General features: G+C 42.7%; 1 protein-coding gene across 1 annotated transcript in view; it reads left to right on the top strand.

Annotated features, from left to right (window-relative positions):
- LOC143437404 (uncharacterized) overlaps nt 1-2,349 on the top strand; it is a 38,531-nt gene extending 36,182 nt beyond the window's left edge. The window contains exon 5 of the mRNA XM_076922238.1: nt 673-2,349. Within this exon, the coding sequence (XP_076778353.1) occupies nt 673-1,579 (907 nt within the window). The 3' untranslated portion in view covers nt 1,580-2,349. The remainder of the gene's footprint in view (nt 1-672) is intronic.
- Nucleotides 2,350-13,142: the final 10,793 nt, after the last annotated feature.

The raw sequence follows: 13,142 nt of genomic DNA, 5'->3' as shown, positions 1-13,142 counted from the left end.
ATGAACAAAAAGTCAATGCATGTGAATTCAATGTGGAAACCTTTCATTTGTTCTTCTTTTTTAATGGGTGTATCAATTGTCAGAATGGATGAAACCATGTGAGCATAGAGATACTAAAAGTAACAACATACATCTATCTACTTCAGAACAATGAGAAGACATGTAGTATTCTGCCTTTGGTAGAGTTTCTGAATATGATAGCCATTTGCAATTAATTGGTTTCCTGACTTTACTGGAAACATCCCCAAAGTCACACTGCAGAAAATCTCTATGGGTACTAGAAGGTTGTAAATCTTTTGTTCATCCTCGTTCACAGTGCTGCTGTTGTGTGATGCACACTACAGGAAAAACTCAGAATACAATCAGTGTTTTAATGCTCTGAGTTATCCCATATTTCTTATGACATGTTAAAAACATCATATAGAAATCTCATATAGAAAAAGGATTCTGTAAATGTGAGCCATGTAATAAATATTCTCACCATCACAGGTATTTTCAAAAAGGTAAAGCAACCCACAGTGAGCAAGTACAACCATGAACATCAAAGTGATAAAACCTTAAGATCTGAGTGTTCTTTATTAGTAGACCAACTGTAAAACATAAATATTTGTAAAATGAGTGATCAGGCTATGAATGTGGTAAAGTTTTCATATGTGCCCATTATTGTTGCAGGCATGAAAGAAGTCATACTGGACAGAAACCACATGAATGTAATCAATGTGGTAAAGCCTTTTCATGTCACAGTCATCTCCAATCTCATAAAAGAACACATACTGGAGAGAATCCTTATAAATGTAATCAATGTGGTAAAACCTTTTCACACCACAGTGGTCTCAAATATCATAAAAAAACACATACTGGAGAGAAACCTTATGAATGTAATCAATGTAGTAAAGCCTTTTCAAGACACAGCAATCTCCAAATACATAAAAGAACACATACTGGAGAGAAACCTTATGAATGTAATCAATGTGGTAAGGGCTTTACACAACAAAGTAATCTCCAAATCCATAAAAGAACACATACTGGAGAAAAACCTTATGAATGTAATCAATGTGGTAAAGCCTTTTCATTTCACAGTAATCTCCAAAGACATAAAATAACACATACTGGAGAGAAACCTTATGAATGTAATCAATGTGGTAAAGGCTTTACACAACAAAGTAATCTCCAAATCCATAAAAGAACACATACTGGAGAAAAACCTTATGAATGTAATCAATGTGGTAAAGCCTTTTCATGTCACAATAATCTCCAATCTCATAAAAGAACACATACTGGAGAGAAACCTTATGAATGTAATCAATGTGGTAAAGCGTTTTCATGTAACAGTAGTCTCCAATATCATAAAAGAACACATACTGGAGAGAAACCTTATGAATGTAATCAATGTGGTAAAGCCTTTTCATGGCACACTCATCTCCAATATCATAAAAAAACACATTCTGGAGAGAAGCCTCATGAATGTAATCAATGTGGTAAAGCCTTTTCATGTCACAGTCATCTCCAATGTCATAAAAGAACACATACTGGAGCGAAACCTCATGAATGTAATCAACATGGTAAAGCCTTTCCATGAAGTTTTTTCCTCCTAAAACATGCAAGAAGCAATATTGAAGAAAAACTATGAATGTAATCAATGTGCTAAAACATTTGCATGTTCCACTAGTCTGGAAAACATTAATAATTTCATACTGGAAAGACACTTCATGAATGTAATCAATGTGGTAAAGACTTTTCAGAACCTTAGAATCACAATTATTATAAAAAAAACACGTACAGGAGAGAAACCTTATCAATGCAATCAATGTGGTAAAGCATTTGCAAGTTCAGCCATCTGCAGTGACAGGAATGATTACATGCAAGAGAGAAATCTGCTTGAATATTAACACAACAGAAAGCACAGTGGAGAGAACCCTCATTAACGTAATCACTGTGGTAAAACCTTGGCAATTCACTTTTATCTGTGACTACATAATAGAACACATTCATGAGAGTCACTCAAGGTAATGAAGGTGTTAAGCCCTTGCACAGCATGGTCACCATCCAACACATAAAAGAATACATACTGGAGAGAATCTGAATGTCATGAGTGAGGTAAAGCCTTTCCAGGACACACTCATCTCTGAATACACAAAGAAAAATGTGCAGAGTGAAACCTTATGAATGTAGTCAATGTGATAAACCCTTTGCATGTCACTGTACTCTCCAAACACTTAAAGGAACACACGCTTTAGAGAAACCTTAACAAATGTAATGAATGTGGTAAAGTCTGTGAATATCTCTGTAAAGTTTGAAATGATTGTTGATGCTTGTCACATTTTTTCTCATAATAAATAACCTTAAAAAATGCAGTGTTAGTGTGTTGGGTAAGATCATATAACTTATTGGCAGTCACAGATTACTTTTGATATTATTGAAGGTGCTCAAAGACTATTGTGATACACAAAGGCCTTAATAGATTGGTTACTTACTAAAGACTTTAGTTTTTTATAAAGATAGCAGAAAGTATTTTAGAAATAAACGGTGGTGATTTGAATATGCTTGACCCTAAGAAGTGGCAATATTAAGAGATGTGTCTTGTGGGAGATGTTACCTTTTTGAAGGAATTGAATTCCTAGGGTGGTGGCCTTTGGAGCTCAGGCCAGTACAAAAGAATCCCCCCAACTTGGCTGGAAGACAGTCTCTTCCTGGATGCCTTCACATGAGGATACAGAACTCTCAGCTCCTTTTCCAGCATCATGGCTTCAGGCATGCTGACATTCTTCCTGCTATGATGGTGATGGACTAAACATTTGAAATTGCAAGCCAGACCCAATTAAATATTTGCCTTTAACACAGTTACCTTGGTTACCTTATCTCTTCTTAGCAATGGAAATTCTATCTAAGACAGAAGTTGGTACCCCAGACTTAAGCATTGCTATGATAGGCCTGAATGTGTTATTTTTTTTTGTTTTGTTTTATGGAGCAATGTGGATTTTTAGACTTTGGATCTGTATATGCATTAACTGGAACTGACTGGGTCATCCTACTAGGAATATGGAACACATATGTACTAAGGGTGATTTGAACTTTGTATATAGTTTTATGATGTTTTGCTGAGGAATATTGATGCCTTTTGCCCTTGTCTGTAGAGTGTCCTTGAAGATAAGGTAAACAGGTTGATGTTAATTGCATTAACAAAGGAAGTTATAGTGAAGCCAGCAAAGCCTTTGGCCTGTGTTTAGTCTCATGATGATTGTTTTGAGCAAGCATAGTAATCTTAGAAAGAAAATAAATATAAAATGTTAGGTCAAAAGAGAAACTCGAACCATGAAGTTGAATGAAGCTAAATTCTGTGATCAATGGTATTAAATGGAATTAAAGGTACGGTGACATTAGGGCAAGATTACATCCACCTAAACAAATGGATATGAAGTTGGACAAAGGAGAACTGTATCGTGTTAGGCATTATTATTAAGTAGTTGTTTTCATGTGGACACAAGATTTATCAGTATGTGTGAAATTGACAATTGATGGAATGTGATTACTATTCTGGGTTTTCAATTTGAAATCTACAACGATATACTTAAGTCTAGGCATGGTGGTACATGCATTAAATCCCAGGAGATCAGAGTCAGGCAGATTTCTGATTCAAGTCTTCCTTGTTCAAGTGTTCCTAAAACAGAACAAGTTTTAGGTAAAGAAAAGCTTAGGTACAGGCAAAGTGTTACACATATATTATCCAGTGTTCAGGAGACAAAGCCATGTAGATCTGAGTTCAAGGTTCATCTACAGAGCAAGTTCAAGCACAGCTGAGCTTAGGCAATGAGGTTGTTGAAACCTATAAAGCTGGTGATGATGTAATAGAAGGAGCCATGTTCCAGCTCCCGCAAGCAGAACTTAGCAGCCTTGTGCATGTGGCTCTGGCTTTAGAGGCAAGAATAGAAGGGATGACTGAGACAATTGATGCTGGTTGCCTGTAGTTAGAAAATTAGTGAGGATGAAGAAGAAACGAGCATCACTGAGGTGAAATATTCTGGTGTTTTCAAACAGGAGAAAGAAGTTGTATTCCAGAGGTAGCCAAGGTTTACCTTGTGGTGCAGCTTGACTCAGTCCTGTGTAAGACTCACCCAGGTGGCACTGGTTTTAAGGCCTGAATGTTTCATGCAGTGCAGCTAAGGCTTGGCACCATGAAGGGAGCATGAGAGGAATGCAGTCAAGACTGTTTGTCACAGAAGAACCCAGCGTATTGAAGATGTCAGTCCTGTGGGATAAGCAGAAAGGACAGCAGCAGTTGAGTGGAGTCAAGCAGAACCTAGTGTCCTATAGAGGGAAGAGATGGAGAGAGACCCAGCTCGTTTTGAGGGGCTGAGAAGATCATCTCTGTATCCCACATACTGGAACAAGAAGCTGTAATTTTGAAATTACTTTGGAGACCCCAAGAGTTTTAGATTCCCAAGCTATGGGATACCTTCTCAGGAAAACTACTTTCAGGAAATATAATCAGCCAAAGAAAAAGAATTGTGCTGCAGTGAGCAGGGCAGGAAGGAGTTGGAGATCTGAAGAACACTTTGACATCAGACCTGGGGATGCAAAGTTTGGAGATTTCCTTTCTGGCTTTTGGTCTTCTTTTGGCCCAGTATTTCCTCACAATGGTGATTAGGACTGGTGAAGTGTATCCTGTAAATTTGGATGTATATTATGTGCTATTTTTTTTCAAAGTATAGGGGATTACAGTTACATGATTGGATAAATCTCAGAAGAGACTTTGAACTTTGAACTTTGACTTTTAACATAAGAGTTCTATAGTTTATGGGGACTTTTTAATTTAAACATCACATATCTTGTATTATGGTATTTTTAAATATGGTCCCCATAAAATCATGTGTTTGAACAATCATAGGGGGGCCAGGCAGTGGAATGTGGTAGTATAAATATGCTTGGCTCAGGGAGTGGGAGGAAGTTATGAGATGTGGCCTTGTTAGAGGAAGTGCATCACTATGGGGGTGTGTCCCGTGCAACCTCCCGCCAGCAGGAACGACGAGGCATACACAGCTTCCTTCTGCAGTAAAGCTTTTATGCGTCTTGAGAAGGAGAGCATAAGCTTACAGATGAAGAGGACCCCGAGGGGGCAAAATCCCATCCCTTATATAGGAAACTGCTCCCCGCCTCGGACGTGGCACCCAATGGTTGGCTGTAGCCCGTCGGCCAGTATTGTGTCACAGGTGAGGCAGTGCACACAGAATGAAAAAAAAAATCCTAGCACACGCACAATCCACCTGTTTGTCAGTTGGTCGAGCGGATGTCAGCGCCATCTTGCAATGGTGAATGTGAGGGTGGCTCCTCTCATCTCCCCCTTTTCTTTTAATCATCAAGCAATAAACCACCCAATGCTGAGAGCAGAGATAGAGGTCAAATCCCCAGTAAGCTAATTAGAGTAAGGCAAGATCACCCTATTGCGTGCAATGGGCAATGCCCCAGCGATATGCAAGGGTTGATATAGCCCACAACTCTCTCTGTGCCATTTTTCCTGGGGGAAGGTTATTTTAGGCACTCAACCTTCATGCAAGATGACATATCTCCGCAGAATAGGCCCATTTAACACCACAGGGCCATTCTGCTGCAGTGCTTAGCCATGCAACTCTCCTGGGCTGCTGAAGCATGCTCACTCTACCCAGTGCAGTGAGGGCAGCCTCTTGGGGTGCAAGAGCTGAGCGGCCAGTGATCTATTGCCTAAGCATAGAAAGCCAAATATCAGGGGAGGCACCTTGTTCTAGTGCTGTGAGTGCCTGGGTGATAACCACCTTGTCTCTTTTCATTTGTGCCTTAAGCTTGCAAACCAACCAGAGGAGTAACACACCCCCACAGCAATGTGCAGAGGAGTAACACACCCCCACAGCAGAGTGCACCTCCAAACAGGCCAACCCCCACCCACTCTTTGAAGAAGGAGACTGCTGAATGGATCCATGATGACAATCCCTCGGTCAAGAATAAATCAAAGCGGGTCAAAATCACCTCAATTATGGCAAAGCGCAATTGACGAAGCGTTTTCTAGGGTCCAATTCAGCTATAAAAACTGAGAAAAAACTTTTGACAAATTAGCGGTGCGGGTATAATTATCATAAGGTATGGATGTTATACATAACCCAGGCATCTTCTGTTCGCATCCCAATTGAGCCAACTGCCATAAAATATCAATTTGCTCTTGAACCAGGTCAATCCTCTGATTCATTAGCATCGATCCCCCCGTAATTTGTGAATTGGCGGAGGCTTGTACATCCAGTGCTGGAGTGACTGATGCAGACAGTTGGTTTATAGAATCTGCCGCCTGCACCGAGGAGGATAATGCAAGGGCAGAGGCCGTAACCGATCCAATTACAGCGGCCTCTGCAATAATGCCCACTATAATGGCAGAAAGTCCAAAATCTCTCCTAATTCTAAAATGGGCTAAAGTGTTGGGTGCCTCTACTGGCACAGGAACAAATCTCGGCAAGCGGGTAACCATGGCAAAAGGGAACAATGTAGCATTCCAGCAGAGAACAAAAAGCAGGTATTAGGTGTGCATGTCAAGGTCTCATTCCAGATAGAACTATCATTGCTCACTATCCAAACAAAAGGTGGCCATACACAGACCGGAGTAGGTCCAAATGTGATGCTCTTAAACTCAGTATACTTGGTGTTAGCAGATTGCCAACTAAAGCTACCCCCCGATTTTCTTTTGCCAAGGGAGCCACCAAGGGTACCCCTCCAGTCAAATGACAATTGTCCCTTAGCGGTGGCCCCCTTCCCTAGCATAACAAGGGGTGACAGATCGGTGCAACTTCCGTTGACCCCACAAAGGAGCCATTGGTCAAACGGATTCACATCTGCCTTTCTCGGATTCATGTATGTGAAATTAAGGTATTCCCATAAAGGTATCATTATAATATGTGCTAATATCTGGGGAGAAAGTAAAATATAAAACATAAAATTCCTAACAGGCGGTAGCTGTTATTGGTGGGCATGCTCTGAATCTGATCATCATAAGGGATATAGGCCAAGCCCAAAGACTTATTGGTCACTGGCATGGGAATTGGGAAGGTTGTCATAATCCCCCACCATGGTGTCCCTGTTAACATCCTCAGGCTTATCAACATCTTCATCATGATGATCAACTGTAGACCTTGGCAGCATCGGTTTTTCATGTTCAAAGATCTTGTGGGTCAGTCTCTCTGGTACCCAGAAGGGATTCTCGTCCTCCTGTGGGAAGACACAAAGAGCTCCCCTGGATCTTATCAAAATAGGATCCGGGCCTTTCCATTTTCCTGTTAGCACATCTTTCCATTTTACCATTTCTTTTGGCCTGTCAGGCTTTATACAATGGTGCTCAGCCGCAGTGTGGCCTTGAGCATCAAGATTCAAAAAATTAAGGGTAAAGAGTGCCATGGAAACAGCTACTCTTGGTACTGGGGGGAGAGCCTCCTCAACTCCCCCTTTCTGTTTTATTAAATATGATTTAAGTGTGTGATGGGCTCATTCTACAATGCCTTGTCCTTGAGGGTTGTATGAAAGTCCAGTCAAGTGAGTTATGCCATTTGGTGACAGAACTGTTGAAATTTTTGAGAGATATAAGCTGGTCCATTGTCTGTTTTGAGGAGTTTGGGTTTCTCCCAGGCACTCCATGCTTCCAGACAATGTTGGATCACATGTGAGGCCTTTTCACCTGTTAGAGGTATGGCAACAATGATACCAGAACATGTATCAATAGAGACATGTAAGTATTGAAGCCTTCCAAAGGAAGGGACATGAGTAACATCCATCTGCCAGACCTGTAAAGGCCTTATGCCACCTGGGTTTATTCCCATATGAGGATCAGGCAGGAATTCACAGCAATTTTGCCATTGAATAACAATCTCCCTGGCTTCTTTTCTGGTAAGTGAGTAATGGCAATGCAAGGTCTCTGCCGTCACATGAAAATGTTTGTGGAACTCCCTTGCTGCTTCTGTTTGAGATGATAACGCAATGGCCACGAGCTTGGTAGCTTTATCTGCTAGCTCATTTCCCAAAGTCATAGGGCCAGGGAGTCCTGAATGGGCTATGATATGAGTAATATACATAGGAGATCTTCTATTCAACAAAGCAAGCTGTATTTGTTGAAAGGTGCCATAAACTCTGCTAGAGGGCTTTATGATTCCAGCCACTTCAAGAAGGTTAACTGCGTTAACCACGTAAAAGGAATCTGACACAATGTTAAGAGGCCCTGGAAAGGTTTTAAGGACCTCCAGTACCACCAAACATTCTACAAGTTGAGGTGATGTTTCACTGAACTGTTTTGACACCACTTTATTATTTACTACATAAGCACCCAGACCAGTCTTTGACCCATCTGTATATACAACAATCCCATTCTTAAGAGGTTGCCTAGCTGTAATTTGTGGAAATACTATAGCCTGTTTCAAGGCAAATTGTAAAACAGGATGTTTAGGGTAATGATTATCAATCTGTCCTGAAAAGGAGGTAACCAAGATTGCCCAATCATTAGAGGTGGCCGCCAGAACTTGTACTTGCGCAGCAGTATAAGGTGTAATGAGAGAGTTAGGCTCTCGTCCAAAATGAGTAATGGCCGCCTTTATTCCGCGAAGCGCAAGCTGGGCAATTGCATTGGGATACTAGTCTACAATTTTGGCAGGAGAGGCATTCGGATGAACCCATAATAAGGGCCCTTTCTGCCACAACATGGCAGTTGGCAGCCGAATGGTTTTCATAACACACAGGATAAAAGGTTGTGATTCATCAATGTGCTGCAGCTGAGGTCTTTGCAAGGCATCCTCTATCTTCTTTAAGGCCTGACTTGTGACAGGAGTAAGGGCCCTAGGAGAGGAGATATGGGGGTCTCCTTCTAAAACATCAAATAAAGGTTTTAACTCAGCTGAAGAAATTTTCAAAAAGGGTCTTAGCCAATTTATATCTCCCAATAATTTCTGAAAATCATTGAGGGTGTGCAGATGGTCTCTACAGATTTCCAATTTTGGGGGAATTATATTGGTGGGAGAAATAACAGTCCCCAAGAAGGTGCCCACCTCAGAGATCTGAACCTTCTCCACTGCTATTTGTAACCCCCATTGTGCCAAAGTTTGTATCAAACAGGGGTAGGCTTCTTGTAATATTTTTAACTCTTTATGTGACAAAAGTATGTCATCCATATAATGGATGACAAGTAAGGTGGGAAACCGTTGTCTTAGCGGTCCCAAGGCTGTTTGAACAAAAATTTGACACATGGTGGGGCTATTGGCCATGCCCTGGGGTAAGTCTTTCCATTGATACCTCTTGTCTGGTTCCATATGATTAATGGAAGGAACAGAAAAAGCAAATCTAGGCCTATCTTTAGGGCACAAGGGTATGAAGAAAAAGCAATCTTTAATATCTATAATGAGGTAATGAGGAGCTTCCAGCCACAAGGGAGAGCAGAGAGCACAGGAAGGCCCCTCCGGACTGGGCCCAACAATTTTATCTGTTCATTAATAGCTCTGAGGTCATGGAGTAATCTCCATTTTCCTGACTTCTTTTTGATCACGAAGATGGGAGTATTCCAAGGTGAGGTAGAAGACTCAATATGATCGAGCTCTAATTGTTCCTTTACCAATTTTGTTACAGCTTCTAGTTTTTCAGAGGATAAAGGCCATTGGGGAACCCACACCGGGTCCTCTGTTTTCCACAGTATAGGCTGTACTACCCTAACGGCCCCTAGGAAAAACCCAACCCTTTTCTATCTTGTTTTCTACTAGGGGATATAGGTTCCACCCTGCCCTGTTCCAACTTTCCCAGTCCTTTTTCTTCCCTGTAGCTCATCTTAATCATCATGTCTCTTGCCTGGGCCGAATATAGTTTTGTAAGAGTAGGTTCATTTGACAGGGTGAGACCAATACCCTGCAAGACATCTCTTCCCCAGAGGTTAACGGGGAGAGGAAGAACATAAGGTATAAATTTTTCCTGCTGTCCTTCAGGGGATTCCCAGGTCAAGGTTGTGGAGCTGATGGTGGGGCAAGACTGATATCCTAGGCCTTGTAACGAATGTGATGACTCAATGGTGGGCCATGCTTTGGGCCACCACTGTGAGGAGATGATACTCTTATCAGCCCTGGTATCTAGAATACCCTCAAAATCTTTTCCTTTTACTTTTAGACACAGTTTAGGCCTTTCATTCAAGGGAATCATTAAGTAAGCTAGATCAGTACCTGAGGAGCCCATCTGTTCTGTTCCCATTCTGTTGACCCTTCCCACCTTAGGGAGGAATAGCAACTGGGCTATTCGATCTCCCTTTGTAATAGAAAAAACTCCTCTAGGGCTAGAACATAAGACTTGTATTTCAGGAGAATGCTGGCCATCCACTACCCCAGGGTACACTATTAAACCTTGCAGGGTGAGTGATCCTCGGCCAAGGATAAGGCCCATGATTCCGGGAAGCCAGGCTGTTATAGGCTCCACCGGAATTGGCTGAATATTCATTTGTGGCATTAGTAAGAAGTTGGAGGCAGCACACAAATCCATCCTTGTGGGTCTTCCTGGGTTATTTCCTGATTTCTCTTTCTGTTGGCTTCCTGGGTTCTGACTAGTTGGTTCCCATATCTTTGAGGGCCCTGGGACCGGGGGCCCGATGTCCCATTTTTTGGCATCTCTTCTGACTGATTATCCAGCGGGGGGAGGAGTCTGCCCCTAATATCTCTTACTGAACGGCATACACTAGCTTTATGATATCCCTTGCCACATCTGTCACAAAGAGTGGGAGTCTCTACCTTTCTATTCAAATTTGTACAATCCTTTTTAAAATGACCGGGCTTCCCACAATTATATCAGACCTTTGGACCGGGTCTCATTGGGGGGCGCCTCTGTGATTGAAGAATAGCAGCCACCAGCCCAGCATTAGTAAGAGGCCCTCCGAGCTCTTGGCAGACCCTAAGCCAATCTTGTAAGCCCTTGTTTTTACGTGGAGCAATGGCTGCTCGGCACTCCTGAGTGGCTTGTTCAAAAATTATCTGTTGGATTAGGGGCTCGACTGGACCTACGTCTCCGAAAATACGCCCAGCTGCCTCTGTCATTCTGGCCACAAAATCTGAAAAAAACTCTTGGGGTCCTTGAATTATCTTTGTGAGTTTGTCCACTCGCTTCCCCTTTTCGGGAAAGTGCCTTCCATCCCCTAATGGCCGTGGCAGAGACCTGGGTATAGGCTCCCCAATGATAGTTAGCTTGATCAGCAGTATAAGCCCCTTGACCTGTTAACAGGTCTAAAGTCCAATCTCTCTGTTCTGGGGTCAAGGCAGTAGTGTTGACCCGGGCTTGTGCGGCCTCATACCACAGTGCTTTCCATTCCATATATTGGCCCATATTAGGGAGGGCGGCTTTTGCAATCATTTGCCAATCGGCTGGTGTTAATGCTGAATTGGCAAGTCTATCGAGCTGTACCAGGGTAAAATTAGCATTGGTCCCATACTTGCAAACAGATTCGGCCAGTTCCTTAAGCTGGTTGAAATCTACTGGTGCATGAATCTGCCCTCCATTTTCTGTTTCAAAAACAGGGAATACAGTCCTGATTTTTCTCTTCACCTTTTCTGGTACAAGCAAGTAACCTGATGGAGGATGCACCTCATAAGGCGGAGGTGCAGAGGGCACCATCTTTTGAGGAGGAATTCTAGGTAATTTTTTATATTTTTTGTTATCATCTGGGTGATATCTCTCTGCCTCATATCTAGCTGCTTCTTCATCTAACTCAGCCTCCTCCTCCAAGTTAAGAGTATTCTTTCCAGAGGTGTCATCATCACTGGAGCTTTCCGAACTGTTAAGAGTCAGTGCCTCCAGCTCCAAAGAGGGGTAGAGCCCACCCTTTCTCTCCTTACGAGGGATACTGGACTCCATCGGGGGTATCTCTCCTGTCTTAGGATGGTGCCTATCCTTCTTTTTTGGGACATCCTTTTTCTTGTGTGTGCCCAACCTCTCACACCGTTCGGTTTCTGACATGCTGTCCTGAACTCCCTCGAGAGTATCCTGCCCTTCACTTACTGCTTCCTTATAGTTTTCATCTCCTAAACAGTTTTTAACAACTAGAACAAGGACCATGAAAATCACAGTGAAGATCAGGCTACAAATTTCAGGGGCAGACATACCTCTCTGAACGTACCTCCCTGCAGTTCTGAATCCTCCTCTGAATCGAGGGGTCCTCTGAGGTGCTGACGATGACGAGGTCGAGATTCCCGGGTTTCAGCACCAGATGTCCCGCGCAACCTCCCGCCAGCAGGAACGACGCGGCACTCACAGGATCATTCTGCAGTAAAGCTTTTATGCGTCTTGAGAAGGAGAGCATAAGCTTACAGATGAAGAGGACCCCAAGGGGGCAAAATCCCAGCCCTTATATACGAAACTGCTCCCCACCTCAGACGTGGCACCCAATGGTTGGCTGTAGCCCGTCGGCCGGTGTTGTGTCACAGGTGAGGCAGTGCACACGAAATGAAAAAAAACATCCTAGCACACGCGCAAACCACCTGTTTGTCAGTTGGTCGAGAGGATGTCACAGCCATCTTGCAATGGCGAATGTGAGGGTGGCTCCTCAGGGGTGGGCTTTGAAGTTCCACCCAGTGCAGAATGGGCCCTCCTACTAGCTCTCTGGCAGACAGTCTCTTCCTGGCTGCCTTTGGATCAAGATGCAGAACTGTCAACTTCTTCTCCAGCATCATGTTTTCTTTCATGCCTGCCATGCTTCCTGCTATGACAAAATTACTAAATCTCTGAAAGTGTCAGCCAGTCCCAATTAAACTGCTGCTTTTATAGGAGTTGCCTTATTCATGATTTCTCTTCATAGCAATGGAAACACTAAGACAGAAACACTGTGTGTGTATTTAATATGGTCAGGTTTTTGCACAATTCTCTAGTCTTCATTATCATGAAAGAATGTGTTCTAGAGTCTAAGCATGCCCCCTGTGACTCAGGACATACCCCCTCAGTCTTAAAAAATGCCTCCAGAGTCCTAATCATGCTTTCTGCATCTCAGGACAGGCCCCCTGAGTCTTAAGCATGCCCTCTGTGACTCTGGACAGAGTTTTAAACAGGCTCCCTGTATCACAGGACTTGCCCCCATGAGTCTTAAGCACTCCCTCTGTGACTCAGGACATGCCCTCTATACATTTTTTGGT

Source organism: Arvicanthis niloticus, chromosome Y, assembly GCF_011762505.2.
Source record: "Arvicanthis niloticus isolate mArvNil1 chromosome Y, mArvNil1.pat.X, whole genome shotgun sequence".
Taxonomy (NCBI): domain Eukaryota; kingdom Metazoa; phylum Chordata; class Mammalia; order Rodentia; family Muridae; genus Arvicanthis; species Arvicanthis niloticus.
Note: the sequence above shows the minus strand (reverse complement) of the source record. Positions and strands in the feature narration are given on the sequence as shown.